We start from the raw sequence: 27,669 nt of genomic DNA on the forward strand, positions 1-27,669 counted from the left end.
GATACGGTCTCCCACGATATTCTTGCCAGCAAGTTAAGGGAATGCGGATTGGATAAATGGACGGTAAGATGGATAGACAGATGGCTAGAAGGCCGGGCCCAGCGGGTAGTGATCAACGGTTCGATGTCAGGATGGCGGTCGGTTTCTAGTGGAGTGCCCCAAGGTTCTGTTCTAGGACCGGTTTTGTTCAATATCTTTATTAATGACCTGGATGAGGGGATAGATTGCACCCTCAGCAAGTTTGCAGATGACACTAAGCTAGGGGGAGAGGTAGATACGCTTAAGGGCAGAGATAGGGTCCAGAGTGACTTAGACAAATTGGAGGATTGGGCCACTAGAAATCTCATGAGATTCAACAAAGACAAGTGTAGAGTCCTGCACTTGGGACGGAAGAATCCCAAGCATAGTTACAGGCTGGGGACCAACCAGTTAAGTAGTAGTTCTGCAGAAAAGGACCTGGGGGTTACAGTGGATGAGAAGCTAGATATGAGTCAACAGTGTGCCCTTGTAGCCAAGAAGGCTAATGGCATATTAGGATGCATTAAGAGGAGCATTGCCAGCAGATCCAGAGATGTCATTATCCCCCTTTATTCGGCTTTGGTGAGGCCACATCTGGAGTACTGTGTCCAGTTCTGGGCCCCCCACTACAAAAAGGATGCGGACGCATTGGAGAGGGTCCAGCGGAGGGCAACCAAAATGATTAGGGGTCTGGAGCATATGACCTACGAGGAGAGGCTGAGGGACTTGGGTCTGTTTAGTCTGCAGAAGCGAAGAGTGAGGGGGGACTTGATAGCAGCCTTCAACTTCCTGAAGGGAGGTTCCAAAGAGGATGGAGAGAGGCTGTTCTCAGTAGTGACAGATGGCAGAACAAGGAGCAATGGTCTCAAGTTGTGGTGGGAGAGGTCCAGATTGGATATTAGGAAAAACTATTTTACTAGGAGGGTAGTGAAGCATTGGAATGGGTTACCTAGGGAAGTAGTGGAGTCTCCATCCCTAGAGGTGTTTAAGTCTCGGCTTGACAAAGCCCTGGCCGGGTTGATTTAGATGGGATTGGTCCTGCCTAGAGCGGAGGGCTGGACTTGACGACCTTCTGAGGTCTCTTCCAGTTCTGATTCTATAAGGGGATGGTTGGATGAAATAACATGATCTTGGTAACTAATTGACCATTCATTTCCAGTTGGAAATAGGTCAATGGAGGGATGATAGGAGTTGCTATAGGGAACTTTCTGGGTGTCTGGCTGGTGAGTCTTGCCCACATGCTCAGGGTTTAGCTGATCGCCATATTTGGGGTCAGGAAGGAATTTTCCTCCAGGGTAGATTGGCAGAGGCCCTGGAGGTTTTTCGCCTTCCTCTGTAGCATTGGGCACAGATCACAGCTGAAGGACTCTCTGCATGTTGGGGCCTTCAAAGTATTGGAAGGCTTCAATATCTGAGACATAGGTGAGAGGATTATTCTAAGAGGGGTGGGCGAGATTCTGTGGCCTGCACTGTGCAGGGGGTCAGACTAGATGATCATAATGGTCCCTTCTGACCTTAAAGTCTATGAGTCTATGAGAATGAGGCAGGGGCAGACTTGGCCTTGCCCCACTTCCTGGCCGGTGCATCCCTGCCAGGGCTGTCCCCTCACCACACACACTGGAAACAGAAATGCCACGTCTCTGGAAGTTCACCTCGTTTTTCACACCTGCTTTAGGTGGGGAAGGGGCAGGCAATTCTTCATAAACAAAAGTTTGTTTTCATTCTGATATTGCCATAGAAACAGCAAACATGCAAGAGTGAGACCACCTACATCTGTGCTGTTGGACAGCACAAGGGATTGGGGCTGTTAATACCATGGGAAACTTCCTAGAAATATGGCAGTGCTACAAAAAGTGGTCCAGGAAGATCTTTGTGAGTTACTATTGAATTAATTCCCAAAGATGGTGTTAGGGAACGTTGGTAGTAGAGGAGGGGACCATCCTTCACCTGTGACATAACACTGATACCCTGAGTATAATCATTTTTCAAGAGGGGGACTAACACCAGTTTTGTGATTTAATTTCAATTTTTCTGGGTCCTTCAACTCCCCTAACATTCATTATACATAGTACTATCAGTGCTTTACCTAAATTATATTATACTGCTAAACAGCGGCCATGTTCCACACTAGAGGCAGCTGCATTTCAATGACAGATGACACAATTCTTATGCAGAATTGACATTGCACTTTGTTTAGTGTCTTTGGGACAAAAGGCACACTATAAATAATATTTGCATCTGCCAGTGCTTACACACAATACAGTCATTAATCAGATCCTCGCCCTAGGCCTGTGAGGTAAGTATTGGCTCCATTTTGCAGATGGAAAGTTGACAAAATGGCTCATTCTCATACTTGCTAACCCCAGTGAAGTGTGAAGGCTCTGTTTAAGAAACTTGAGCATGGCCACATGCCAAATGATAGAACTGGAACTGACAGCATGTTGACTATAGCATTGTTTTCTTGTACTTTCCCTTCAGTCTGTGTGTAGCCATCTGTTATCGGCTCCTTTTACACTTAGACTGTAAGCTGCTGGAGACAGAGACCAGCTCTTTGTACAGCAACTAGCACAATGGGATCCAGGCCATGACTAGGGCTTTAAAATGCCATGGTTATGCACTGCTCTGTGCTCACCTACCTGCTCCTATGCATATCTGTAGAATATTATTCAAACTAAAGGCAATTATGGCTCTCACATTTTCCCTGTAGCTGCAGGAGACTTTTCTAAGCTAAGCCCTAGATCTCTTCCTGGCAGACCTATTTCAATGTCTGAGTTTAAACTTCAGGCAGCGGAGCTGGAGGCACATGAGAAACTTTTTTTAAAAATTACAAATCAATCATCTTTCAATAGGATTCATCCATATCTGCCTATTGAGGGATTCTCAACAGGACAGTACAGCAGCTTGAGAAACCAGCTGTCCTAGCTCCTGTTTGCAACTGTGCAGCCTGAGAGATGAGCCACACTGCCACTCCTGAGAGGCGCTGGGATCTCGTAGTCTCCACCAGCCATGATCAGAGCTTCCACGACAGAAGATCCACCATAAATACAGCTTGGTTTCTCTCTTGTTCCTAGACCGCTATAAACCCCATTCTCTTTTTTGGCATTCAGACTTTCCTTCTGGAATAGCAATCATGCCAGCTAGGTTGGGTGGGAGCTGGGACATGGAAGCCAGTGCTAGTTTTTGGATGTAAATGTAATAAGACCGCTTTCCAAAGCACAGTCAAGTGAAAAACAATGAAGACCCCTTCAGCCTCTGACTTTTCAAAATCATATTGCTTGAAGTCCTGTTTTTATTCTAAGATCTGGATTACTTTCAGCTACAGGCAGACTGGGCAAAATGCTTTTATCATCTCGTTGGACATGACAGGCTACCTAGATTGGAAGACCATCTCCTTGATGCCCTAATATACATAGGAAGAATGATGAGTAGTCCTGTGGCACCTTTGGGCATGCAAAATTATTTCAAAATAACTAAATCTGAAATAATTCCTGAATAACAAAATTGAACTAGCGTATCCCCGCTATGGGGGAACCTCAAAATTAGTCTGAGGTAGGCTCCATTACTGTGGACACACTATCTCAACTTTACTCCCCAGAGCTTCCTGGAGCTCTATTTCTTTGAATGACTCTGGCAAATAGCATTAGCATGGACATGCCGCTGCTGCTATTTTGAAATAAGTGTTATTCCCCAAGGAAAGCAGTAGTACAGATTTCGAAATAACCATACCATTATTTCGAAACAACAGGCTTGGTAGTATGGATGCACCACTTGTTATTTCAAAATAAGGGGAGTAATTTCGAAATAACTCCCTAATATAGACCAGGACTTAGAGACTAACAAAAATATATCTAGTATCATGAGCTTTCGTGGGCAAAACCCACTTCATCCTATGATAAGCTGGAAAGGAATAAATGGGTCTACTGGGTTTCTGTTATTCCTCTCCAGTTCATCATCTAAAGCTCATAATATTAGATATAATTTTGTTAGTCTATAACTTGTTTTAGTCCTGTGGCACCATAGAAACTAACACGGCTCCCCCTATGAGAGGGGAAGAATGAGCCACTCACATACCAGTCTCAAACCATGGGTGACGGTAATGCTGCAGTAGGTGCTAGCAGCCACATAATTACATCCTGCAATTTGGGAAGGTAGAGACAGAAAGCAGGAGAAGTATATTTAGCAAACCATTTCCTGATGGTTGTTCTGCTATTTGCAATGCTGGGGATTTCAAACAAACATTTAGGCAAATAAAATAACCTCTGAAATGGATGAAAAGTTTCATACAAAATGCTTGAAGGCAGCAGAACAAAAGCAGCAGAAATACTGAAAAGGTGGTATGGGAGGACTACAGGAGGATGAAAGTGAGCAAAGGGGATGGGAAGCAGGAAACAGTTGGACAGGAGATGCATTAGACCAATGGTCCCCAACACGGTGCCTGCAGGTGCCTTGGTGCCTGCCGAGGCATTTATGTGCGCCCGCCTAGTGACCAGGGCTGGCCCGAGCCATTCTTGCGCCCCAGGCACCTGGCGCATGCACGGCCCTGCCCTCCCTCCCCCGGGCGCACAGCACATGTACGGCCCCGCCCCCGGGCGCCCGGCAGCCCCAAAATGTTGAGGACCACTGCATTAGACCGTGCAGTAATCTGCCAAGGGAAGGGGTAGAAGTCACATCATCTTGTTACCCAGCCCTGGAGGGGCTGTGAGGGAACAACCTTGCCAGGGCTGCCCTGAGATGAACAAGATACCTGTGTTCTATCTCTGAGGCCTGTGCATTACTGCCTCTGGATTAGAAGAACATACCACAGGCGACAGGAAGGATATCTCTGAACCATGTGCTGTGAGCAAGCTGCTACACACAGGACAGGATGCTGGTCAGCCAGGTCACTGCATTATAGCATTATTACTACTGCTCTGGTTGCCAGAAACTTGTGCACAATTTCAGCACATTTTCTACAAGCTTTCTCATGTATAAGGCAAGAAGGGGACAGGGGAACCAGAGTTTCTGAACACTGGACATCCCCAAAATAAGACTGCAACACCCCACCCTTCCTATAGACAATGTAACAGTGATCAGCTCCAGGAAATGTAATATCTCAGGGTATGTCTACACTACCCTGCTAGTTCGAACTAGCGGGGTAATGTAGGCATACCGCAATTGCAAATGAAGCCCGGGATTTGAATTTCCCGGGCTTCATTTGCATAAGCGGGGCGCCGCCATTTTTAAATCCCCGCTCGTTCGAACCCCATGCCGCGCGGCTACACGCGGCACGGACTAGGTAGTTCGAACTAGGCTTCCTAGTTCGAACTACCGTTACTCCTCATTCCATGAGTATGGAGTAACGGTAGTTCGTACTAGGAAGCCTAATTCGAACTACCTAGTTCGTGCCGCGTGTAGCCGCGCGGCACGGGGTTCGAACGAGCAGGGATTTAAAAATGGCGGCGCCCCGCTTATGCAAATGAAGCCCGGAAAATTCAAATCCCGGGCTTCATTTGCAATTGCGGTATGCTTACATTACCCTCCTATTTCGAAATAGTAGGGTAGTGTAGACATACCCTCTGGTTCTTAAGTTCACAGCAGCACTAGCAAGGGTCAAGTCTTCCTGCTGGAAATGCTGACCATTGTCCAGTTCACTTTTACTCTGAATCCAGGGCCCAGCACAGAAAAGATACCCAAGAAGGAAGCTCCAGCACCACTGTAATTTACAATGGCATTAGACAAAGTAATGGAGAAGCCAGTGTTGGCACTAATCCCAAAGGAGGCCAGGTAGGAGGTGAGAGGGTGCTCTCATTCAAGTTGCCCCTTCTAATGATCAAGCAGCTGTTTCAGGCATGTGCCACTGTTGTCTGCACAAGAAGGCTGAAGTGTGGCTGGGCTACAGAAGATCCTCCAGCAGGTCAGAAAGGAAGGAGTCGCAGCTCTTGCTGCCCACATCCTACCTGCTCTATGGAGGCCAAACCGTCTGCTGCACTCTCCACGCGTCTCTCTTCAGCAGCACTAAATGAAGTTCATTTTAAATTAATGTTCCATGTAGGGTTGCCAGGTATCTGGTATTGATCCGGACTGTCCGGTATTTGTGTCTTCTGTCTGGTAAAAAAAAAAAAAAAAAGCAGAAAATACCCGACATGTAAAATGTCCAGTATTTTCTGTTTTTCTTGGACGGAAGACTGCTTGAGACATTCTTTCCCTGCTGCATCTAGTGTGGATGGGGAAGCATGAGGATTTAAAGGGGCCAAGACATTTTTTCTGTGCAGTGGTTTTTTCTGTTTGGGGGGTTTTTGTTGCTCAACCATTTTTTTTCTGCCATGGTCGGTATTTTTTGTGAAACTATCTGGCAACTTATTTCCACCTGCATGCACGGAGCTTCTCTATGTCAGGGAAAGATTGACTGGGGAGTCCCGCTGATGCCCATCAATCCCAATACACAGCATCTGACAGAGGGCTGGGAAAAGCTCTCGCCACATGGACTGAAGAGCTCCACTGGTGCAGGAGCAGGAGCCAGCGCAGGCACCTGAACATGGTCTCCCATGGCTGCATGGTAGGGCTGCGAATGTTTAACCGCTTAACTGGTGGTGGCTGGATCAACTCCCCACTAGTCCTGGGAAGGGAATTGCTTCAGCCTCAGGGGCGGGGGACCCGCCACAGACAGGGGCTGCTCTGGCCGGGCTACAGCAGCCTGTCTGGCGGGCCTGCGCTGGCCGAAGTATCCTCTGGCTTCAGCAGACCCAGGTGCCCCGCAGCCCCTACCTGCAGCACATGGGGGGGGGGGGGTGCTGCTTCAGCCCTCCCATTTAATCAGTTAACAGGTTAAACAATACTTAACCGGTTAACCAATTAAATGGGATTTTAATCCCCGTTAATCAGTTAAATGCTAGGTCAACATAACATTTAACCTGTTAACCAACTAGCGGGATCTCATGACTCCAGCCCCCAGCCTATGGGGCTCCTGCTTCCTCATGTGGTTTGGCCAGTTTGGCAACATCAGTGAATCTTGCGACTCTAACAGTTAGCGGGAAGGGAAAGGAGAGGTGCTGGGACAATTTTACAGTGGGGTGCTGAGAATCATTGAACCAAACTCTCACAGAAACCACTTCAAGCCATGGTCCGTATCCCGAGTTCCAGCACACGAGAGAAAGCGTGGAGAAGCCCGGGGTGGCATTAGACCAGCAGACAATCTGGCTTCAAGCCCGAGCTCTGCACTTCCTGTGTGAGCTGCGACAGGTCACTCACTCGCTATGCTGTGGTTCCCCGCTAGACAAGGGAAGAAATATTTAGCTGCCGTGAAGATTAACTCATTTGTGTCCATGGCATTTTGAGTCCCTTGGCTAAAGAGTGACACAGACTGTGGGAACAAAGCTGCAGATGCTGGTCACCCCAATTTCATGCAGACCAGCTGCAGCACCAAAGCCACTGTGTTTGCACACACACAGTATGGACAGTACAGCCTTTTTGCTAACGTAGAGATGAGAGAGAGAGATTGGCAGTTTCTATTAGGATTTTTATGAACAATGTTCCCTAAGGATATCAAGAGGAACTTGCTTCCAGTAGAAAGGACCATGTGTTTGCACTTGGACGTGTCCCTCCCCATATAAGGGGCAATATGCATTTTAAAATAAAAACATGAATGGGGCAGAGGGTGATTTGCAAAGCCTTCTGCTCACGGAAGCATTTACCATTTGCTCTGAAGATCTTCACCAGTCTTTCTATTCGGATTTAGGGCTCGTCATCACCCCTCCCCTACACAGAAAAGTGCTGAACAGAGGCAAGAAAATGTAACCATTCCCCTCCAGGCAAGCTGGCCATCACTGGGTTCTATGCAGTCATGTACCCAGGTGGGTGGAGATGAAAGCCACTATCTCCATACCCAAGAGTTTTGGTCTCTGTATCACTGCGATCCAGACACTTTAGCCCATCTCGCCTTGAGTCTGGCAACACCAGAAGTGCACGAAGAAAATGTGGATCCCCTACCAGTCACCAAACACACAAAGGTCACATATCATCAGTCTGTAGTCTGAATGTAAACGGGCACAGCCAGCATTGCACATGGCACATCAGAACCAGTCTGCAACTCTGCCAGGGCAAGACTGGACGCAATGCTGCTGGGCTGACCAGGAACTACCAGGTCCGAATCTGCAGCTGCCGACCCACCAACCACGATGGACAGGACTGCATCTGACTCCTGAAACTGTTCTTTGTTGGGGTCACTCTCCCGGGGGTTCTCTCCCTCTGCACTGTCCTTCAGCTCTGCCAGTGCCAGCTGCCTGGGAAGAGGAAGGCCCACCTTCCGCCGAGCTCCCCGCTTTTTCTGGGCCTTCCTGATCTGCATCTCTTTGTCCTTGGGGGAGTTCAGCCGACACTTGTGGTCCTTCATGTACTTCTGACGCGTGAAGCCCTTGCTGCATGTGGGGCAGCGGTACTTGTAGTTCCCAGTGTGCGAGCGCTGGTGTTCCACCATGTGAGCCCGCCGACTGAAGGACTTGTTACAGTACTGGCACTTGTGGATCTTCATTCCTAAGTCGGGCCCAAGATGAGAAAAAGCTTAGTTTCTGGTCCCTACAGGGTGGGTGGACCCGTTAATCACACTGCAATGGGACTGGATGGCTGTACCTGGAGCCATTTTTTAACTATTGCTTGGACAAAAAAAGACAAAAATCCACACCCAAAGCACTTTTTTTGGTGCTGTTTTACTGCTTAGAATAATTAATCAACCTCCTCCCCCAAGAAAACAGATTTTTTTCATTTTCTATTTTTAAAAATGTGCGCACAAGCAGAGAATGTGTGTGGCAGGCTGGAGCCGGAAGTTATTTGGAACCCTAATTTCAGGTTTGTTCCTGCCCCTATAGGGAATTCTTAAAAGCTGAGTGATACACCATGAAAGCAGTTACAGGAAAGCACAGTGACAAGTGAAACGCGTGCTCTTAAACTTAAGATAGTTCTGGTTTAGGAACCATAAAGACAGTGAACTGATTTTTTGAAACTCTTTATTTTCATTGGAGGAACAAAGTGATGTCCCCCATCAATTGCATCTTCGGTGCATACTCCATCTCGCTGCTCTGCTCAGGGCTCTGCACATGACAGAGACAGGGGTGCTACTTGTCAGATAAGAACTGCAGAGCTCCTGGGAGTTTGTTTCTAAGAGTGTGGCTGGGGAACTTGGACAAACGCTCATCTGAATCCCAAGAGGTTACTTTTGACATAGCAACATTATTGGGTGTGAGGCAGACAGAACATTCTAGCTATTAATATGCAAATGAGCACACCTAATCTCCTGGCTTTGCTTCCGAATGCCTATACCCTAACCTGGCCACACTGTTTATTATTTATAGAGCTTCAAATGTGCATGGATCGGACACAGCTACAAACTGAACAAGGGCCAAGGGCTGATTGCAGAGTCAGTGAGTTATGCTATTAGTTTTACTGCACAGGGAACTTCTCATACCAGATTATGGAAAATCTCCTGTGGGAAGCGGTGGATGCCTCATCACTTAAGTGATAGCCAGACAAAGCAGGAGAGTATCCTTCAGGGAAGAATCCTGCAGTGTCAGGGGAATGGAGCGGATTGATTTCACAAGGGCTTTGGCATCTCTTGCTTCTATGGATTCTAGGACAATGTACTTAGGGGGTGGAATCAATGTAGACACGTGTTATCCAGCAACAGTGCTGAAAAGGATAAGAGTCCTATTTATCACAGCCATAAAGGGGGGCTAGCAGTCCACTCACTTGACAGTTCTTAGGCATCTTACCCCCTACTACTGCTCTATTTGGAAAATAAAGCCAGAGATGCCTGCTGGTCTCCTTCCTGTCCAACAGCACTTTGGTTGAACTGAAGCACCATTTTCATTCACAAATACGGGCAGCAAGGGAAAACCCACAGCGCCACTTACCCGAATGGGAGAGTATATGAGCTTTCAGCTTGTCTGGCCTGTTGAACTCTTTATTGCAGCCTGTGTGGTTTCTGTAAGAATAAACATCCATGTAACCAGACTGAATTGGTTGGGGGATGGTGAGGACAGAAAGAAGTACATACATTTGCTCAGACACCATCCCTTACCACCCACATGCCACAGAGAGCTCTGGGTGTCTCCACTGGGTGTCATGACAAGGGCCCTACAATTTCAGCCTCCCGACTGTGCTGCAATGTGGATGCACCTGGCTTCCACTGGAAAGTCACACAGAAGCAGCGTCAAAAGTGAAGGCAGAAGCAGCAGCAAAAGTGCCGCAAACTGAGTGGGTGGGGCAAGCCAGATCTCGGTCAAAGGTTGAAAGGCGTTTTGAAACCTTCCCAAGTGCCTCATGCCCTAGACAACTCCACCTCTGAGGGCAGAGCACATGGGATTTATTCACATTCAGCACACACCTTCAGGTGAAGGGACTGGGCAAGCAAATGACAGAGGCTGGGACTGGACCTCGGGACTTGCTGGTTCCCAGCTCCCTGCTCACAAGCACGACAGCATGGAGCCTCCCCAGAAAGCGGACAGTTGGTGCCACGTGGTAGGGACTGTCCATGCACTCGGGGAACCTATAAGAGCCCTTTCCCTGGGCAGATGAGGAAGATCAGTGGGATCTCAGGAACAACCAAAGGCAGCTCTGTGCCTGACTGTTAGGGGCCACTTGGTACATACGAGAAGGGACATTTGTACTTCTTGAAAGGCTCATGGATCAGCATGTGGCGCTTCAGCTTATCTTTCCGGTTGAAGGCTGCATCGCACACAGAGCACTTAAAGGGCTTTTCACCTGTGCAGGACAGAAGCACACAGTCAGGGACATACAGGCGGCATATGGCCCCAGAACTTCTCATTGTTCTAATAACACTTTAGTCCTTCCACTTGAACAGCAGCATCAGCCTCCACATTAGTGCTTGGTGATGTCCCCTGCTTTCCCAACAAGCTGGGTTACCCACTTCAGCCCAGGAACGTGACAGCCACGCCATGGAAAGGAATTTCCTCTAGCTACATCTCTCCCAGTAGCAAAAGCATGACCTGTTGCTGATGAAGCCAAGTCCCACCCTACCCCAGACGAGGGTACTTCAGGAGATCGCGCCTGGCCAGCATATTAACAGTGGGCTCCAGGGAGATGACTGTGTGAAAAGCCCAAAGGATAACACTCAGAGGAGGGAGCCCAGGTGACTATGGGTACGTCTAGACTATGCCTCTGGTGCCAGAGGCATGTAGATGAGGCTACCAGGCATAGGAAAATGAAGCGGCGATTTAAATAATCACCGCTTCATTTAAATTTACATGGCTGCCGCGCTGAGCCGATCAGCTGTTTGTTGGCTCAGCACAATAGTCTGGACACGCGGGTGTCGACATCAAAGGCATTTGTCGACCACCCAGGTAAACCTCATCCCAGGAGGCATACCTGGGTTGTCGACAAATGCCTTTGATGTCGACCCCTGTGCGTCCAGACTATCGCGCTGAGCCGACAAACAGCTGATCGGCTCAGCGCGGCAGCCATGTAAATTTAAATGAAGCGGCGATTATTTAAATCGCCGCTTCATTTTCCTATGCCTGGTAGCCTCATCTACATGCCTCTGGCGACAGAGGCATGTAGTCTAGACGTACCCTATAACGGATCTCCATTTCCCTCCCCAAAGGCAGGTCCGTCTGCCACTTCTGAAGACAACACAGCTTTTCCAACCTGCCAGTATCACTTGCCCCCCTGCTGTGATAAGGCAGGCAGCAGAATCACAGGAAAGCACCATCTTGCAGACCAATCAAAACAGAGGTAAGCCAGGAGAGGCGAATCATCTCCAGCCCGCCCCCAGGGACTACTGCTCCCCAAAGAGAGAGCCCTCCGTGCCCCCTAAGGCCCGAGCGTGACTGGAATGCCCTGATTCGGAAGGAGAACATGAGCCCGGGAAGTGGTGACACTTTCCCACTCCCACAACTATCTCTGAAGTTCCTCCCTGAAAGGCCCCATGCCAGCAACACTCAGTCAGGCCAATGGGTGGATGGCTACAGCTCCCACTGAATGCAGCTAGCCCCAGCAGGGCTGAGAAGGCAGGAAGGCAGCTGTGTGCTGCACTCCTGTTGCCCAGCTGGTACTGACCGGAGATCACCTCACTGTCTCAACAGCTAACACTGTCTCAGCAGCATGGTTCTACTCTGAACCGCAGCCGGCACCTATGGTTGTGCAATACACTACTTACTCCAGCCAGCACGCAATACTGACCCTTGCCCAATACCATCCGGACAGCTCTGTCCCTGGGGGATTCTTGAGAGAGAAAGGAGGCCCAAAGCAGCAGAGAGCATACGCACCGGAGTGGATGTGGGCATGCAGCTTGAGGTAGTGCTCCCGGCGGAAGAATTTCTTACAGATCTGGCACTTGAACTTGCCGCCGCCTCCGTGCGTGGGCAGATGTCGCCGCAGGTACCTCTCACAGGGAAATACCTGTGAGCACGGAAAAGGAGGGGCCTGTAACAGGAGGGTTAGCCCCAGCCAGCTCTGTTCCGAGGCAGAGCCATTAAGGATACTGGGGCCCAGGAGTTTGCCAGGGGTCAGATATTGGGGGTTGCCGAAGACTGTCGGTGCAAACTATGCACAGCACCCTGAAGGGCCTGCCCAGATTGGGCATAGCATTAATCCCTCCATTTTAGAGACCCAGAGCCTGCTGGAGTATGTGTAACAAAATCCCATAACAAGGCTCTCTGCTCAGGAGAGGAGGCCTGTAGAACCCCAGGAGGAAGACACAAACACAGCTTTAAAACAGCTCCAGACGCTAACGCAGCACAGGCTGCAACCTCTGCAAACAGTGTTTGTAGCAAGAAGGAAATATCTGAGACGCTCGCTCTCTGCCCACTTCCTGGGGCTAGGACTGAGATCAGTTGTGTGACCAAAGTGCCCATTGCACTTCGTACTAACAGCATTGTCATCCCCGCCGAACCTCACCCATCACAGCACTTGGCCATTACAGGTAATATTTGTCACGCTGACATTAACACCACTTCATTTCACACACAGGGGAGCTAAAACCCACCAGTCCAATGGTCTGCTGATGACAATGCTACCAGTCCACATGAGAGCTAGGCAGAGAATCCTGGGCTTCTAGCGCCCAGTGCTGCGCTCTAATTACTATGTTACATTGCTTCTGTGTGAGGCAATCTTAGCAACTCACAAACACAGAAGCAAAGAACATTGCTGTTTCAGGCATGTGCCACGTGTGTTTTCCTAGAGCAGCAGTCACAGGCTGCCATCCCTGCCACTTGGGAAGTCCCACATGATCAATGGGAGACAGAGAAGAGACAACCCTACATCTAGATGTAAAAATCAGCATGCTAACCCTGGCATGGGCACACCCTGGTGCAGATATACTTGTGTCCTTGGGGGCAACAGAGGATACGTAAAGAAAGATGGGTTACTAACCATGCAGGGACTGTGTTTCCCCTTCCCGAGCTACCTCAGTACAAAGTGGTCACTCCTCTGAGATTGTTCCTGCCCCCATTGCAAGATTTTCAGCTCTTTAGCTATAAACAGAGGAGCAAGTGTCCATATTTTAATCTAGATTTTCAGACAAAGTGTATTAGATTTCAACACCCACAATTCTGCCCCTCAGCCCCTGGGGGAGATGTGATCAGAACATTCCCAGCCAAAGGCTGCCCAGGTGTTTAGCTCCAGTCACGCTATCAGGACAGGCTTATCCTGACAGCCTGCATCCAAACCAGAAGGAACAGTGGGAGGGGCACACCGAGCGTTATCTGAATGGGACAAGTGACAGTTTAGCGAGCTGTGGTGCTACAGGATGCGTCAGCCAGGCTCAGTTCCTCAGAGAGGGAACAGCCTAATAGTCACAGTGGGAACTGAAGGAGAAATCAAGGAAACCCCCAAACCGCCCTAAAGCTAGCCTCGCTCCTCTTGGCATCCCTGAGGGTATGTCTACATTACCCCGCTAGTTTGAACTAGCAGGGTAATGTAGGCATTCCGCACTTGCAAATGAAGCCCGGGATTTGAATTTCCCGGGCTTCATTTGCATAAGCCGGGAGCCGCCATTTTTAAAACCCCGCTGGTTCGAACCCCGTGCAGCGCGGCTACACGGGGCTCGAACTAGGTAGTTCGGACTAGGATTCCTATTCCGAACTACCGGTACACCTCAATCCATTGTACATCTTTCTGTTTCAGGGAAACCGAAATCCCCTAAACTGAAGTGCACTTATTGTGACAAGGCCTTCACCAAGAACTTTGACTTGCAGCAGCATATCAGAAGGTAATGGTGAGCTGCTAACCAGATCCACAGGGATGGCCGAGGGGGGTGGGTTGTTGCTTGCATAGGATTGAGGTGTACCGGTAGTTCGGAATAGGAATCCTAGTCCGAACTACCTAGTTCGAGCCCCGTGTAGCCGCGCTGCACGGGGTTCGAACCAGCGGGGTTTTAAAAATGGCGGCTCCCGGCTTATGCAAATGAAGCCCGGGAAATTCAAATCCCGGGCTTCATTTGCAAGTGCGGTATGCCTACATTACCCTCCTAGTTCGAACTAGGAGGGTAGTGTAGACATACTCTGACTCTGGGAGAGGAGGCAAGCCAGCCTGATGCCCCGTACTGCTGTGCTGTGAAAGGGTCAGATCCTGTGAGGTGCTGAGCGCCCTCTATTGTGAACAGATAACTGGGGTTCAGGATGCTCAGCCCTTTGCAGGGCTGGGGCTGAGGGGACAGAGTTCAGGGGATGTCAAGAAAAATCAGAGAAAAGTTAATTGATCAGAACACGACCTCCTTCCTTTCGAGAAGTTCTAGAGGACCTGCCAGTGTGTACTGAGGTAGGAAGTAGGGATGCGAAATCCCATTTAATTGGCTAACTGGTTAAGCATGTTGGTTAACCGATTAAAGGGGGGCGCCCAGCTGGGCTGGAGCAGTCTCCCGCAGCTGCTGAGCTGAACTCCTCCCCTCTCTGCTGCAGGCCTCCTGCTGGGCCGGAGCAGGAGTTGTTCCAGTCCCACAGGTTAACCTGAACCTGTAAGCCTCCCCCATTAAGGGTAAGGCATCCTGGCTAACAGGCTAACCCTTCCATCCCCTAGAGGGAAGGGAGAAGAAAGGGAGACAAATTCCCCACCCCACTCAGAAACCCAAACAGCTCTTCAGGGACATCTGCACAAAGCCCCACCCACCTTCTGGCAGTGAGGGCAGGGGAAGTTGTGCGTGGCTGTCTGCAGATGGTGCTCCAGCGCTTCTGGGGTGGAGTATTTATTTACACACTTGACACACCTGAATGAGGAGAGACAGGAGCAAGCATGTGAGAGAGAACTAGCCAGGGCAGTCATACCACACCCTCCCTCTGCAGCATTATTCTCCAAATACCTCCTCTATTCAGTTCTCCCAATGTTTGGTTAGAAAGAGTAACAAAATGCACAGCATTCTGGTTACAGAAATAACCTCCTTTCCAACCCCAATCCCATGAGTTTGCAAATCCAGATTTCCACTTGATAGTTTCTACTAATTTAAGAATCTTTTCCCTGCATCATTACAGAATGTGGGGGAAATCAAACCTTACCAGCACCCAGCTCTCATAGACAATAACTTGTCTCTTAGCTCCCGATGAATCCCAACCTCTCTAAAAGCACAAGGACGACTAAATATTACAAGTCTTTCCCAGGAGCAGCAGTCACATAATATAATGGCACCTAAATCGGTGTTCCCTGTAATATGAGCGCTTGGGCGGCCACTCAGGAGAGATTCTGGTGCCACCCACCTGATTGGCAGTGCACTCGCAGCTGGCAACATGTGTTTCTACTGTTGTGCACATCTGCACATGCCTTAGTGCACATAACAAAATGTGTTCCACACATGAATGGAAAAACTAGAGGGAACATTTACACATTTGTAGGGGCGGGCTGCCAGCAGCTGGTGCCCCAGGCAGAACGTGCAATCGGTGTCCCCGCCTCCACAGCCCTCAATGGCGTGACGTCATCATTGGGCGCCCCGTTTAACGCGGCGCCCTAGACGACGGCTGAGTCGGCCTATACGCACGGGCCTCCTCTGCGCACTTGATACACCCAATCCAGGAAAATCTCCCAGATGTATTCCAGGAAGTCACTGTAATTCTTAATCTACTCCAGTGGTCATTGGGATCTACTGGTAGATCTTGGAGCCTCTGACAGGTGATCTTGACTAGTTTGGTCAAGAGGCTACCAAGTGCTGCCACTTCAGCTGCCCCTTCCTCCACTGCTGCGCCTCTCCTGCCCTTTCCTTGCAGCTGCCCCTTCCTGGGAGCCTCCTGCTTGCTGTGCAGAGCAGGGAAGGGAGAGGAGGGTGCTGATGTCAGGGTGCCCCTTCTCCTCCTGTATTCTATCCCCACAGAATGAGGGTGGGGGCACAACAGGGCTTGGGAGGGAGGGAGTTTGCTGGCTGCTTTTGAGAGTGATGAAGGGCCAGGGCAATGGTGAGCCTGCGTTAGCCCCACTGCACCACCGCCCAGGAGCCACCTGTGCCAAGCAGTGTCCAGCTGGAGCCAGCTCCGATCCCCTGTCCCAGTCGTGAACCCCCTCCTGCACCCAACCCCCTGCCCCAGGCTCAGCTCAGAGCTCCTCTCATACTCCAAACCCCTTAGTCCAGAGGTTCCCAGCTTTTTCCAGACGGGGACCCATTTTGACAATTCAGGGTGACCCAAGGCAATTCAAAAACGGAGGAAGGCGGGGGAGGGAGTGCTGTAACTAGCTAATTTTGCACCTGAGGCAGGACCATAAACTTATGCCCCCTCCGGTTTATATATTCATAGTAGTTATTTCATAAAAAAACTGAAAATACAATAATAATAAAATAACAACACAACATTTATTTGAGTTGTGGTGGGGGAAAGACACTCATCCCCAAACCGCTCCTCCTTCCCGCCCCCCCACACTCAGAGGCTGGAAGAGTCACACACAGGGGCTGGAGGAGTCACATGCAGGGGCTGGAGGGGCTGGGAGTCTCACAGTCAGGGGCCTGTGGGGCACACAACAAAGCCTACTACCGTTGAAGACGAGAATGAGACTGTTGTGGAATGGCCACGTTTGCCTGGACGCAGCTCCCATGCCCCCTGACTATTTGCTGTGATTAGTTCACCCAGGTAGCCACCTTGTGCTCCATGTGGAAATACAGGAAATTCCAACAGCCACATTTGCACCTTGGCCCTTAAACCCTCAGACTCACACAGTGTTTGGCCACAGTAGTGAGGCAGCAGGGCACCCAGCTATGCACCGAGGGTGCCCAGTGTAACTCCAGAGGCTGAAAAATGAGGTTCCCCATGCTTCCCTCCTGTCCTTTCAGCTCTTGTTCTGAGAGCACAGGCACAGCCTGAAACGCGAGGCTGTCACTGTCCTACCACGCCTGGTAACCACTGCTCTGATTGCTACCGTACTTGTACACGGCCACCTCCTTCTTGGGACTGTGCTGGGGCAGCAGGCTGTGGGAGTACTGGTGGACACCCAGTTCATACAGGGAGGGGAAGTCCTTGCTGCACAGGTGGCAGCGGTAGCTCAGCTCTTCCTGGTGGTTCTTGATATGTTCTAGAAAGGACTCCAGCTTCTGGAATGTCTGAGCGCAGCTTTTCACCACACACTTGTACACCTGGAGGAAGAGCCGGGGGTTATGGGAGGAAGGGAGAGCCACTAGAGCGATGCCATTGGGGATAAACACAGTGCAATGCCCCTACCAACAGCTGCCATACACTCCAGCAGGGGGTTGACACTCCAGTCCCTCTGTACTCACACAGCAGGAAACCCAGCTGTCTCCAAGCCCAGCAAGCCCAAATGGACTAGAGCCACACAGACACACTGCCAGATGGGGGCCAAATGAGGGGGAGCTCTTCTCCCAATAGGCAGCCAAGATTCGGGAGCATGCAGCCTCGACATTATCACAGCTGAGGCCAATGGGGACCCACAAGCAAAGCAACAGCTTCAACAGGTAAATCCAAACGCTCCTTACCCCACCCCATGAGCACTGTAAACATCTAAATCTGTGGTCTTGGCCAGCAAGTGGGACATGCCAGAGAAAGGAGGCTAATAGGAATGGAAATAAGACCATGTGGTTCCATAAGCAGCTACTCCACAACTCGATGGCTGCTGGCCATTTTAAAAACGTTCTGGGTTTGATTTTTCCTGCTCTCCCTGGCTGCCAACTAGCCCACGTGTTGGCTTATTTCTTCCAACTGGGGCTCTGCGGGGAGCTGCTCTTTCCCAAGCAGGCTACCAAAGGAGAGCCAAGACGCACAGCGCAGCAGGCTTTCTGACACGAATGCACTTGATGACAAGAGCAAGAAGCACTGTAAAGACAGACATCTCCTTGTACCAGGGAGAACCTGCCTCAGAAGCTGCCAGGTTCATTCCACATCTACCTGACCCTCGCTGATAATTAGAACAAGGACACTCGGAGCAAACTAACATCTCGGTCTGATTAGCCACGAGGGCCCCACAAGCAGGCGTGTTCATAACATGTCACTCACCTGCTCGTTCTTGTGCTGTGTCATGTGCGACTTGAGCTGGAAGTAGGTGTTGAACTTGCTGGGGCAGAACTGGCACTGGTAAGAACTATCAATCAGGACCACCTGCTTGGCTTCCAGTTTGCCAGCCTCACTCTCTTCTGTCGGGACCACGGCCTGAGGCTGCCGGGGATTGTTCCTAGAGGCCTGGCTTAAGCCTGAAGGAACAGGCAGAGGCACATAGAGAAAGACAAATCAAAGTATCCTGGGGTCAGTTTCTGAACAGCTCTGACACATCCAGCTTTGATTCCCGGGCCAGCCTCTTGCTCCAATCCCAAGGGCCAGTTCTGTGGGCTAGACAACTCAATTCCCCAAACCTTTCCTTTACAGCAGATTATCAAGGGCCCCAATTATTCTGGCTGCCCTTCCATGACCCACTAGTCTTACCTGTCATGCTTTTAGCTGTGCGCCCGCCGTCTCATTGAAGAGAGCTCAACAGGTCCCTGACAATCTAAGGCCATGTTCACTCCTCCTTCAAGGAGGTCAGTGCAGGAGAGGAGAGGCAGCTAGCCAGTTATTCATCCCTGGTTCACTAGCTGCCTAGCTTCAGTGCACATTAGAGCAGCCCCAAGACTTCTGTAACTGTATATCCTACAGGACCATACACACCACTGAGAAAAACACAGCTGAGTCATGCTCCACTGCACCCTCCATGCCATGGTTTGGGGGGAGCCTGTATAAGTGTCAGCTCCACCACTAGACACCAGCTCAGAGCTCCTCCATACTAAGAGCATTCTGAATTGGCCTGGTTACGTTGACCATATATCCTGTTTTGGCCAGGGCAGGCCCTTTTTTAAGCCTTGTCCTGGCTGTCTTGACTTTCTGACAAAGGCAGGCATTTGTCCAGTTTACTCTTGTCAGCTTGATCAGTTGACAAGGAGCAAACGGGACAAATGGACACTTTTGGTAGAAAAGTGGGGGGATGGAGGAACATGCCAGAGGACATGGGGACTATGGCAAAGCTCAGGCGGTGGAGAGGCAGGGTTCAAGCAAGCAGCAACACCAGCCCCAGTTCCACACAGGGGACAGGCAGGACTTGGGCAAGCAGTGACACCAGCCCCATGAGGGGGAGGGCAGCCCCATGAGGGGGAGGGCAGCCTGGGCCAGACCCACACTGTGTTCTGTTTTCCCTTTAGGAGCTATGGTCACCCTAGGCCGGTCAGACCAGTCTTCACCACTGAAAGCAAACCCAAAGAGTCAGAGCCCATAGGATTACATTGGTCCACGTCTCTGAGCTCTGCATTAGTCTACTAGAGGTTGCTGAACACTCAGTTTCTAGAGGATGGCAGCACTGGCATTAACTCTAGAAGAAGCTACCATGAGAGGGTCATGGATGGGAAGGAGCTGGGGGAATGAGGAGTGTTCAGAGATCCTGGAAGTGATGTTCTGCCTTCTAGAAGACAACTGCCAAGGGCAGCACACCTGTGTTCTCCTCGTCCTCCTGCTGGTTGGGGTTCAATGCCATGACCTGTACCGTGATGGAATTGCGTGAGATGGTGCACCCGAGCCCTGGTGGCCACACCTTATGGGTCTGCATGTGCTTCTTCACATTGGACTTCTGCGCAAAGGCTCGGCCGCACACGATGCATTGGAATGGCTTCTCACCTGTGTGGCTGCAGGGCAGAGAGCAGCACATCAGTGGTGACACAGGACAGGAGCTAATGGCCTGCAAGCATGGGTCACAAGGGGCAGCTGTCCCACGAATGAACTAAATCTTGCTGCTTGGCAGATTAATCCCTGGGCATCTCCAGCAAAGGGCTAGAAACCTGATCAACTGACGCACTGGATTTCGTGGGCAAGAAGGAGAAACAGGCCTCTCATGGTGCAGGAGAAGTCTGGGGGTGGGAAGAAGCTATGCAAGGCAGTCTGAATGGTCATCATCATGTTTTTCCGTCTTTCCAATAAGACACTCAACCATCATTGTTTGGCTTAGAAAAAAACCCTTTCTTCTGCTCCAGCATCAGGGAGACTGGACTTTTTCTTGTCCCCACAATTCTGCCTCCAGCCTGGTGAAAGGGGAACCCCATCTTCTTCTCTCTCTTTCCCCAGCCCCAAATTACAGGGATGGAGATCTTTCTGCTAGGCCCAGAACCACTTCTGATGCTTGGTGGTTGTGATGATTCCCCTCCCCCCCATACTTTATGAAATTACCTTATAAATATAAATATGCATAAGTCAAAGATGCTTCATAACCTCATGCAACTTACCAGTCTGAATGTTACAGTTTGCTGGATCTGTATATCTTATTTGGGTGCATGTATCATTCTCATATGAAAAGTTAGAAATATGAAGTGTGAAATTGTTTGTGGTTTTACATTTTGAATGTAAGCCCGAACTGGTGCACCCAGATCCCTTAATGACAGGGTGAGCAACTTGAAAACAGCTTTGTTTGTCCTTTAAGTCTAAGCAGTAGTTAGTCTTAGGAAGATATGTGACCATACTACCTGGTTGACCAGGTAATTTTCCATGGAAGGGGGGAGAGTAGAGAACAAAACATTCTGGCCCAGTGTTTCTCAACTTTTTTTTTTTTTGTATGAAGTACCCCTTTTTAAAAAAAAAAATTGTAAGTACCCCAATACATAGTTTTCAGACACAATTTTTTTTCTACCATTGCAACACATTTGTTTAAACAACTTAATCACAGCCAGGCGGGTGATGAAGTTTTGGGGTGTAAAAGTACAAAAATAATAAAGCGCTGTAAAACTTAAAACAAAATTTCAGTTTTCTTCAAATGTCAGTTGTGTTGATGTACGCCCCATACTTCTCTCGAGTAGGGCTACTCCTACCACTGGCTGAGAAACACTGTTCTGGCCCAAGGAGAACCTGTATAAACAATGGGAAGGAGCTATCTGTTCTTTTGCCTCCCACTGGCCTGGGGAAGGGCCTGGCCCATTAAGATACATAAGAAACAAAGGAAACCCCCTACTCAGTAAACAATCATCTTTGACCTGAAGACTAGCCTGAAATAAGGACAAGCTCTTAGGGTAAAGAACTGCTTGTAATAGGTGTTCCAGTGAATTAGAACCAGCTATGCATTTTCATTTTAATTCTGTAATTTACTTTGCTCTGTCCATTTTCACTTGCAATCACTTAAATCCTACTCTTGCTCCACTCATCTGAAGAAGTAGGTTATGCCCACGAAAACTCATGATCCTATATATTTTTGTACTCTAAGGTACTACAGGACCACTCGTTTTTTAAGTTACAGACTAACACAGCTACCCCTCTGAGACTTTTAAATCCTACTGTTTCTACTTAATAAAGTCACCTATGTGTACTGTCAAGCCCAGTGTAAACAACTGTTACCTGGGGGAGCAATCAGTGTGCATATTCTCTATTTTGTTGATAAAGAGGTCATGACCTTTCTTCCTCATGATCTTTGTTTGAGTGAAACTTTTATTCAGAGAAAGACTGATTTACTGGGGGGGTTGATTCCTTTTGGGGGCAGGATTCCTGAGTGCTGTGCCTCAGAACTGCATTCTGCCAGAGCTGAAGGGTTCAGTGTCTGCCCTGCACTTTGGGAGACAGTAACCCCCACTTTGTGCCCTGTCTGGGGCAGACCAGAGAATCTGCCCCAGCAGGACAGGGTGGTGGGGAGCCCCAGAGAGCAGGAAGGTCAAGGCATAATCAGTACACCAGGGAATAGTTCCAAGGGGTTATCTGTGACCGCACCCCGCCACAGTGGTCCCCACAAAAGGGGCCCCAGGATAGACATGGAATTTAAATGACTCCTGCTAACTGCTCATCAAGCTTTTAAATCTTTGCTCAGAGGCTGAGACTAGAACTGGATTTCTGCTCCCAAGGGCGCAGGGCAGCTGGAAAGATGAAGGTGCTCAGGCAGCCAAGTAATAGGCACTATAGACGTTCTCTTCAGCCAGTGAGCAGAGGACTCCAGAAACAGCTCAGACTCAAAAAGAAGATGCAATTTCCTATGCAAGCAACAACCCACCCCCCTCGGCCATCCCTGTGGATCTGGTTAGCAGCTCACCATTACCTTCTGATATGCTGCTGCAAGTCAAAGTTCTTGGTGAAGGCCTTGTCACAATAAGTGCACTTCAGTTTAGGGGATTTCGGTTTCCCTGAAACAGAAAGATGTACAATGGGAATTAGCTCTCTCACTTCAGCTGCATTCAGGACCAAAGAACATTTGATGGGATATGGCTGACCACAAGAGTTTGTCCCTCAGGACAATAATAGCTGCCAGTCCTACCATATATGCCCAATATGGAGGATGATAGACTAGTACAGGAAAATGGCAATCTAACAGCTTGGGTGTGTCTATGTTTCAAATTGCTCTCTCTCCTGGTGTGAGTATGGTACTGCTTGTGCAGCATTGTAAGAGTACACTGCTATCCATTTGTTAACAACGTCTCAAGAGCTTCCAGTCTAAAAGTGCAATGCAATGGAGACAGTGGGCTAGGGGTTCGAGCAGGGCTGGCCAGAAGGTGACCTACCTTCTTGCAGCCCACTGTCGTTTTTGGACTGCCTGTTTTTGGAGGTCGAGGTGGAATCAAAACTGGCCACGTTTCCTCCGGCCACAGTGGTCAAAGGAGCAGCAGTGCTAGTGCTTTTGGGTTTGAAGCCCTGCTTCCCTGGGCTGTACACTGGAGGGGAGGGATACACAGGACTTTCCACGCACTGGCTTGGCACCTGGAATAATGCAATCACCAATGAGAATTTACTTACTAATTCTGTGCCACGTGCAGCCACCTCCCCCGCATCACTTCTGACACGTCTAACAGGAGAAGTTGCCATACCAGATCATTAGTCCATCTAATCCAGGCTTCTGCCTAGCTGGACCAAACCTCTGCTCCATTAATCTCTCTCTAACAAAAATGGAGGCTAAACCAATGCACGGGGCAGCTCAGACTGAACCTTGCCATGAATTAGCAAGAGCATAAACTCTCAAAACAAAGAGCTAGCTTGTCTCCAGGTAACTCCTGAGCTGATCACCCTCCGCCTGGTTTGGATTCAAACCAGTGACCTGGAGGCATAAAGCTCTATCGCCGGCTACCAAGCCCATGGAGATTCTGAAGGAAGTTCTGCTGAGCAGATTCATTACACACAGGGACAATGTTACTGGCGAGGTGAAACGAGTTGTTAGTAAAGCAGACCGAGTCATCAGTGTGTTGTAACACAGTTTGAAACCTTTTCTAAAACGTGCCCTGCAAAAGTGATGTCAACCCATATACAGGTTGGACCTCTCTGGTCCGGCATCATCAGGACCTGTCCAGTCCCGAACAAGAGAATCAGCCGGACAAGAGGAGGTCTCCTGCCACCGGCCCCCACGCCAGTCACCTGCTGCTGGCAGACTGCCCCAGCAGGCAACTCTGCCTCACCTTGCCCCCACCCCAACCTGGCTGGGCTGCTTGCCCAGCTACTGCTGGCTCCCTGGGCTACACAGGCTACAGCTCCTGCCACAGGGCTCCAATTCCTGTGCAGCTGGGAGCAGCCATGGAGCTGAGGATCCAACCCTGGCCCCGCGCAGCCCCAGACTAGCCCCATGCAGCCAGGGGAAGCCGTGGGGCTCCAGCCCTGACCCCACACAGCCAGGGGGGAAGCTATGGGGCTCCGGCCCTGGCCCGCACAACCAGTCCTGCACTGCCCCCAGCCAGGCTGCCCACTTTTACATCCTGCCTGGTTGGCTCTCCTGCCCTTAGGCTCCAGGAGCATCCGTGGTCCTGCTGGACCACAGATCTTGCCTAACTAGAGAGTCCCAGATTTTGGAGGTACAACTTGAACATCGATAACTCAACTCCACACCAACTGAAAAGGGCATCTAGAGAAGTCTGGTGTGTCCTCTCCTATCACATACGCTACAGTTCCATTTCAAGGTCCCAAGTAACATGGCTGCGACCATCTCCCCTGACAGACTACTTAGCTGCCTGATGAATCCCTACATTAGGGTATTTTTTTCTGATCTTCAGACTAGCTTTCCTATGCTAAGTTTCAGCCCACTACTCTTAACACGATCCCTTTGTGACATCTCTGCCTTCCCTGCTTGTATCTCTTCCAGTTCTCACAGGCAGTTGTAGGAAATTCCCCCACCCCTTAATCACATCGACATGTGTTTAGCTCTTTTAATCTCTCCTCATAAATCAATCTCTCCAGCCCCTTACTCCTTTCTCACTTTCTCCTCATTCTCTTCAGCTTGTTGACATTTTCCTATCATTACTTCCCACAGAGGAAATACTCGCTGATTGCAAGACAAGGTAACACATCTTTCCCTGACACTATGACAAACTGCATTTCTAAGCCAGCTGACTCACAAGAAGCATCTTCTCCACAGCTTGTGAAATGGGCTTGCAGGAGGCTTAAGTGTCATGTACCGGTCTGAAGGCAGAGCAGCATCTGAGGAACAACCTCTGGCCATGGTTGCAGAACAAGGCCAGGGACATTGCTTTACCTCTATGGGCGGATAGGGCTGCATTCCCAGCGTCTGTATCTCCACGGTTCCATTTCCTGCTATGGGAGCAGGTGTGCTGTACACTTCCACCACCCGGCTACCGCCGGTGCTGGGCTGTCCTGGTGCTCCCAAGCTCTGGGCGGGAGGAGGGGGAGGCTGAGGTGGGGGAGGTGGAGGAGGCGGCGGTGGGGGTGGGGGCTGGGAAAGGTACCCAGCTCCAGTGTGCATACTCAGGCTGCTCTGAAAACCGGAACAAGAGACAGAAAAGACACTAAAAACACAACACAGGTCCAGCAACCTCCAGATGGAGCTGCAGAAGCCTCACTCATGACATTTATACTTCATTGTCAGATAAGCAAAGCAAACTCTGGGCACAATGCACTTTTTAAACAGATGTGGGCACCTTACTAAATACAGTATCTAGTCTCTAAGGAAGGAATGAGCAATCGAACCACTATATACCATGCAGGGATCAGACTGAGTGGGTATGCAACAGCTCACTGTACTGCCACGTTTCCTAGTCAATAGTCCTCATGTGCTCTAGAATTCAAGCATTTGCTTCTTTTCTTTGTAGCCTTGGGTAAGAGGAAAATCCTTAGACTAAAGAGAGGTTAATGAGTGCAGAGACAATTGCCCAAGTCTGCAGACAGCATTAAACAACAGCTCTGAGAGAGGTGTCCCGCTGATTTCCCTGCTCGCTACATGGTCCCTGGTGGTTACACATTATATCATGAGGAATCACAGCGCACAAGAAAGAAGCAGGGAGGATCGCACTATGAAGCTCAGCACAACCTGCTGTGAAAGGCGGTGTGAGTGAGCAGATCCTGATGTAGGCTCATCACTCCTCCCCGCACCTGAGCTCTGCTGTTAGTTTGGAGAAGGTGCCCACACACCAGCATCAAAGCAGCTCTCTGAATTGTGCAGCCAGAACTCTTGGCTCACTCTGCCCCCTGGGGACTCAGTTTGCTTGGAAAGCGCATTCCCCTTACCTGCACAGAAGGCTGCACCGTGGGCATTGGTTGGTCCAAGGACGTGAAAGCAGACATGGCTGACATCAGCACCTCATCGCTGACTAAGATATTCCCCTGCACAAGCGTCTGGATCAGCGGAGATGGGGGAACCGTGATGTACGTGGAAATTTGCTGAAAGAAGAAAAAACAGTGTTGAGGCTTGTGACCAGCACTGGCAATAGGAGAGGGCTGGGGAAGCAGCTGCGGCATTTAGCAGCCAATTAAGGCCCAGGTATAAATAGAGGCTCCTCGAGAGATGGGGAGCAAACACTCCTGCTCCAGCTGTGGAGCAGGAAGGACCTGGCTGCTGGTACGCCTAGAGCGGGTACTTGAAACAGAGAAGTACTAAGGAAAGGCAGGCAGAGCTGGGGAGCTCTGGCCAGCCAAACTCCCAGGCTGAGGCCTTGCTCTCAAGTCCTGAGGGTACTAGGGAGGCAGCCAGGGCAGCAGAAGGCAACAGATCCACCCCCTTGCCAATGAGGATTGGCCATTTCAGACTGCAGTTTGTCCCTGGGGTAGGGGCTAGATGAAGACTGGCGGGGGGAGACACTGAGGCAGGATGGGCATAGGGGATTTTGGAGTCCCTGGGAGGGGAGGACCCCAAAGTGCAGGGGCACTGCCACAGGACAGTATTGCAGGGAAGGGCACAGTGATCCGGGAGGGACTCGGGGCCTGCAGCAACTCAGACACGGGTCAACAGGGGGTGCGCCAATGCTAATGAGCTAATTCCCGAGGAGACCAGCGCATGGCTCAATGCTACAACAAGAAAAGTACGTTTGGCCAATGGACAGGACAAATCTCTGAAAGGGCCAGAAACACAACAAGGGTGTGCTCTTTGCTAACCCGAGTCTGCTATCTCTGGTTCTCTTCGGTCAATTGGACACTACTATTTGTACCTTCACCTCTGAATCTATCCCACCATCCTGTAACAAACAGGAACCACACTGGCACTTTTCACAAAAGCAAGGGCTAGGCCTTCCAAAGTTCTACTTCAAAAATAATTATTTTGGGGCAGGTCTCTGGCCTGTGCTGAACAGGAGCCACACTAGATGATCCCAGTGGTATCATAGATTCTATGGATGAAGCAACCCTGGAAGAGGCTCACACGACTGGAGATGAGATAGGGAGCTGGCTACTGGTTTACAATTCAAAGCACATTTGCTGAATGGTGTAAGTAGGTGATGTGGAGAATTCAGAAAGGCCAGAGAGCAGATGGCCAGGAAGACAGTACTTCCTTCTCACCCCTAGAGTTATTCCCCTCAGGTCACAGTTGGGATACACAGGGAGTGACAGCATGGGGGAAGATTGTGCTCACACTGTCCCAGTTCTGTGGTTAAAGGGAGGACTGATGCCTCCAAAGTCAGAGGAGGCTTTCCAAAGTACTACATTCACTTTAAGAGGCAAACACTTTTTAAATTACTGTAGAGTTCCATCTGTTTGGTTGATTTGAAGCACAGGAAGTGTGCTGAGTGGATCAGCGGACACAGGAGAATAGCTGCATGGATGCAATTCTTGCTTATGGAAGGTTCTGGGGAGGGGGAAGATTCTGTTTGTTTAATTCCAGCAAGGATCTTCTCCCCAGACAGGACACAGCAGGGCTGTGTGTGAAACCTGGGAGCTGAAGGAACCAGGAGCAGATCCAGAAATGAGGATCCAGCACCCTTCTCACCATGTATGGGAGCCAGATGGTGGGAGTGAGGCTTGCTCCCACCACCATGTGCAGAAAGCAGCAGCTTATTGTGTAGGAGCAGGCAGGCTGAACAAACCCACAATATCCAGCTAGAACCAACATTCA

General features: G+C 49.9%; 1 protein-coding gene across 5 annotated transcripts in view; it reads right to left on the reverse strand.

The window, feature by feature from the left end:
• Window positions 1-5,564: 5,564 nt before the first annotated feature.
• The window catches only part of ZNF341 (zinc finger protein 341), a 36,515-nt gene continuing 14,410 nt past the window's right edge, over window positions 5,565-27,669 (reverse strand). For 3 of the 5 annotated variants that reach the window (XM_075901512.2, XM_075901513.2, XM_025184797.3), the window contains exons 4-15: window positions 25,854-26,006; window positions 24,865-25,104; window positions 22,913-23,108; window positions 22,453-22,537; window positions 19,881-20,071; window positions 18,423-18,616; window positions 17,340-17,548; window positions 15,112-15,208; window positions 12,273-12,405; window positions 10,638-10,749; window positions 9,900-9,970; window positions 7,497-8,526 (exon numbers count right to left, since the gene is read on the reverse strand). In XM_075901512.2, coding sequence (XP_075757627.2) covers window positions 8,015-8,526; window positions 9,900-9,970; window positions 10,638-10,749; window positions 12,273-12,405; window positions 15,112-15,208; window positions 17,340-17,548; window positions 18,423-18,616; window positions 19,881-20,071; window positions 22,453-22,537; window positions 22,913-23,108; window positions 24,865-25,104; window positions 25,854-26,006 — 2,193 coding nt within the window. In that variant the 3' untranslated portion in view covers window positions 7,497-8,014. Of the gene's footprint in view, window positions 6,103-7,496; window positions 8,527-8,675; window positions 9,081-9,899; window positions 9,971-10,637; window positions 10,750-12,272; window positions 12,406-15,111; window positions 15,209-17,339; window positions 17,549-18,422; window positions 18,617-19,880; window positions 20,072-22,452; window positions 22,538-22,912; window positions 23,109-24,864; window positions 25,105-25,853; window positions 26,007-27,669 lie in introns of those variants that run through there. The other 2 variants (XR_012896581.2, XM_075901514.2) reach the window with 2 other exon arrangements.

Source organism: Pelodiscus sinensis, chromosome 17 (genome assembly GCF_052426305.1).
Source record: "Pelodiscus sinensis isolate ZL-2025 chromosome 17, ASM5242630v1, whole genome shotgun sequence".
NCBI lineage: Eukaryota > Metazoa > Chordata > Testudines > Trionychidae > Pelodiscus > Pelodiscus sinensis.